At 42.6% G+C, this 4313-nt stretch overlaps 1 protein-coding gene across 1 annotated transcript; it reads left to right on the top strand.

Annotated features, from left to right (window-relative positions):
* The first annotated feature begins 730 nt into the window (after positions 1 to 730).
* On the top strand, positions 731 to 4056 carry LOC137298617 (uncharacterized). Its single transcript, XM_067830909.1, has 2 exons — positions 731 to 968; positions 3014 to 4056. Exons 1-2 carry the CDS (start codon positions 731 to 733, stop codon positions 4054 to 4056), a joined length of 1281 nt encoding a protein of 426 aa, XP_067687010.1.
* The last annotated feature ends 257 nt before the right edge of the window (positions 4057 to 4313 follow it).

Here is a 4313-nt window from a genome sequence, read left to right as displayed (position 1 = left end):
ATCCGGTTAGTCGCCTCTTACCACAAGCATAGTCGCCTTTTATGGCAAGCATGGGTTGCTGGACGCCGACTCTACCCAGTGACCTTCTCGGGTCCTGTCATTCCAAGAACTCCAGCTACCAGGAATGTTGTTTCCTAAACAAGATGTGGGTCCCTCAGTTACCCAGCACTACAGGCTTCATGCAGTGGCGTCATAAATTATCAGAATATCCTTACTGTATAGATAGACAAGCAGCATTATTATGGCTTTGCTAAATTGGCATGTGATGTATATATCCGTAGTCATAACGTTATTCGAAATTCATCGTCCACAAAATCCATTACTACTTCGGATTTATGATTACGTACAGGTGAAAAAATGTGCAGAAAAGTGAAAAAAAACTATGTCAACCACGTGCGGCTTACAACAATCGAAATCCAACGCATCAGTACAAACATGATAGATATAATAATTTTAACAACGACTTTTAACGGTCGTTAAAAGTTATCAAGCCAGAAATGAAGCAGTTATCAAGCCAGAAATCAAGAAACCAGTTCTTGATGCTCAAACCTAGAGCAACTACCGCCCGGTATCCAACTTGACATTCATGCCAAACATTCTAGAAAAAGTTGTTAAAGCACAGCTCGTCGAACACCTTCAAAAGTCTAACCTGATGGACAACTATCAGTCCGCATATAAAATGGCACACAGCACTGAGACGGCTCTGAACTGTGTTTTGAATAACATAAAGATGTCTGTTGATTCTGGAGACATCGCCATGTTAGTCCTGTTAGACCTATCAGCCGCTTTCGACACCATCGACCACGCAATGTTGCTGAGTCGTTTGGAACATGACTATGGCTTGAACGACACTGTCTTGAAGTGGTGTTCATCATACCTTACAGATAGGAAAAAGTTTGTCCAAATAAATAAAGCTATGTCCCGTAGTGAAGTCCTGGCCTGTGGTGTCCCTCAAGGGTCCGTGCTAGGTCCGATCCTGTTCACTATGTACACAAGACCTCTGGGACACTTGATATCAGAGAAGCACGTGGCTCATCATTTCTATGCCCATGACAGACAGTTAAGATGGTAGACAGTTTCAGACCCCCCTTAGTAAGTCAGATGGAATCTTTGCATAGCATGGAAAGTTGTCTTAACAATGTCAAATCCTGGATGTCAACCAACATGCTTAAATTAAATGAGGAAACGACAGAGGCCATCATCATCGCTCCACCTTCCAGACAGCAAAAATCCCGGCTAACCCACCTGCAAATTGGACAGTCTCTCATACCTTTCTCGCCTCATGTAAAAAATCTTGGTGTTTTTATTGACTCTTCTCTTACTATGGATAAGCAAGTGGACCATCTCTGCAAAGTATGTCACTTTCATTCGAGAAACATAGGATCAATCCGTCATCTTCTTACAGGTGAAACGACAGCCACTCTGGTTAGATCGCTCATACCTTCTCGTCTGTATTACTGTAACAGCTTACTCGTGGGAATATCAGGAGATCAGCTGAACAGACTGCAGAGGATACAGAACAGGGCTTCCCGTATCATAACCAGGACTAAGCTCCATTCTCACATCTCCCCAGCTCTACAGTCACTGCACTGGCTCAGGATCCGTGAAAGGATTGACTGTCTATCTTCAGGAGATGTTTGCCCACTACAAGCCCTCTAGAAAACTCCGATCAGTTGACCAACTGCTCTTGACTGTACCAGTATATAAACTGAAATCTTTTGGGGCTCGATCCTTCTCACATGCAGCTGCCTCATTATGGAAGTCTCTCCCATTTAACCTCAAGAGTGCACCTACGCTGTCTGTCTTTAAATCTGGACTAAAAACGTATCTCTTCCAACGCTACTACTAACTGTATCCACTGTTGTCTACCCTGTGCATTTGCATAGATGTCACACGCGTTTTGAGCATGTCAATCAGTGATGTGGAACTAGCGCTTTATAAATACCCTTATTATTATTATAATTAGAATGACACGGAAATCCTACTGGGTAAATGGTTATTGTCCGTTTTATAAGGATTTGTCATTTCTTCATTCTTCTGTTGAAATGGTGGATTAATGGAGAGAATGTACAGCTATAACCGTCCTTATTAATACGTGATAACTAGTAGTTTTGAAACTATTCGAAATATCCGCTAGTCAGGTTTTAGTTGCTATAACATTTAACCTTGGGGAGGCACCCAATATTTGATGTAAAGCCCGCGATTGGCATACCTGGCTGCCACATGCCCCCAAAAGTTAGTGAGTATGGCTTCTAGCCGTTTTGATACACTCCCAGAAGTACCAAGGTAGGCTCACTAGGTAGTAGAACCCGTGACCCGTGAACCTTGACCTGTGACGAGCGACGGCTGCATCTTCCGCGTTACCTTGCCGTCCCTACTGAAATAATGAGTGAGTGAGTGAGTTTAGGTTTACGCCGCACTCAGCAATATTCCAGATATATGGTGGCGGTCTGTAAATAATCGAGTCTGGACCATACCGTGCAATGATCAACAGCATGAGCATCGATCTGCACCATTGGAAACTGATGTCACGTGTGAACCAAGTCAGCGAGCCTGACCACTCGACCCCGTTAGTCGTCTCTTGCGACAAGCATAGTCACCTTTAATTGCAAACATGGGATTGCACATGACATGTGTTTTCGATTCTTTACATGAACAAAATGCTTTTGATTTTCTGGAATGCTATTTTATGCCACTGTACGCAATACTTCAGCTAAATATGGACGATCGGTATACCATCGAGTCCCGCAAACCTTAGACAAATTTGACACAATCATTGCAAAAAGATTTATTCTCCGCTGTTTATTCTTTCAGAAATCCAAGTCATCAGCTCTGTTCTTAACTTTTCCGGTCGCCGTTTGAGGTACCTATATTGTTATCGCCACCAACTACTTTAAGATTTACCCGTGGTCTTTTGTTAAGATGGTCCCAAATACTTTTGACGTTACAAACGGGTTGGCCACCTCCGGAGTTCGATCTTAGAATGGCGTAAGAACATCAAAAGGTTCAAAAGGTTCAAATCGAGACTTGACCTTGATCCCAATGTTGGATGGGAGACAATCCAAGATGGACCCTCACCATATGTCAAACACTAAGTATCTTATATACAGGTGTGCTAAATCTGATCTCTGTGGTGGATGGTCCGATAGACTAAAGGGCATTTTAATGGGTTTCTACATCTCCATAGCAACTCGGAGAAACTTTGGTATCGACATTACACCCCTACCGTGTAACCTGACGTCATTCCTAACACCGAATTCTGTTCCCTGGAATGAAGCCAGGTTTGAAGTAATAAGAGATGACAGGTCAGCAGGTGTGTACAATGAGATGGGCAAAGTCAGTTTCATTAGCAAATCGAAAACTCTGAATTTTACCGCCTGGTTGAAACATGACATTGCATATTTTCTTGCCAATTTGGATTATGTTGATTCCCTCAAGTTCAACAGAGTTCATTGGAAAGAATTCTCATGGATGGAAAATAAGGGAAGGGACCAAGTCTTTGCCACAGCGTACAAGACTCTATTTTCTTTATCAGCATCTTTGAAAGAAGCCTTATCACGGTTTCTATCAAGAGCTAAACCAAGGGGATCATCGAAGCTCGTTTGGGCACAGATTCGACTTTTTAAAAATCCATCAAATCCAAATGACAATAAAAATCCTAGAGGAGCTACGATGCAAGATGTGCAAAAGATTTGGAACTTCTTTAGAAATTTTAGTGATCCGTCAGCATACAAAATATTTGTCACTTCCGACTCCGAAACTGTCATGCAACAAGCCCGGAAGTTATTTCCAAGCCAAATTATGGAAAGCGAAGGAAAGGTGTTTCATATGGAACTGGGCACTGATAGAAAATCACGGTGCGATGGATGGAAGAAGGTTATTCTGGACCAGCACGTGCTCATGTCGTGTGACGTTCTGGTGTTGACGTTTAGTGGTGTAGGGCGGGTAGCCGCTTACGTCAGAGGGACGCCGAAAGGCCTTTACTGTATGGTCGAACATAAACTGATCAAGTGTTCGCCCAGCGAACTCCGTCCGCTGTTCAATGTGTACGGATAACTTTGTTATGTTCACCAGTCTGTTCAGTACATATACTCATGGAAAAAATAATGGAACACATAAAAGCAAAGATATTCTTTTTCTAGGTTTCGTCGAATGCTTTGTTTTTCAACGAGTATATTTGTAATCGATCTTCCACATGTATGTCATGTTCTTTAGGTATGAAAAGGTTCCTTTAACACAACAATACTGTATTTCCAAAGCGACGGTATGGAAGCTTTGGACAACACACGCCGTGGCAGGATCACTGAGTCTGT

The sequence above is a fragment of the Haliotis asinina genome, chromosome 10 (genome assembly GCF_037392515.1).
Source record: "Haliotis asinina isolate JCU_RB_2024 chromosome 10, JCU_Hal_asi_v2, whole genome shotgun sequence".
NCBI classification, from domain to species: Eukaryota; Metazoa; Mollusca; class Gastropoda; order Lepetellida; family Haliotidae; genus Haliotis; species Haliotis asinina.
Note: the sequence above shows the minus strand (reverse complement) of the source record. Positions and strands in the feature narration are given on the sequence as shown.

Bases quoted from the DNA above. Each gene is read 5' to 3' on its own strand.
- LOC137298617 (XM_067830909.1), top strand. From the start codon at position 731: ATGTCTGTTGATTCTGGAGACATCGCCATGTTAGTCCTGTTAGACCTA. The intron at 969-3,013 runs GTCCGATCCTGT...AAGGTTCAAAAG, and splicing joins CCCTCAAGGGTCCGTGCTAG to GTTCAAATCGAGACTTGACC.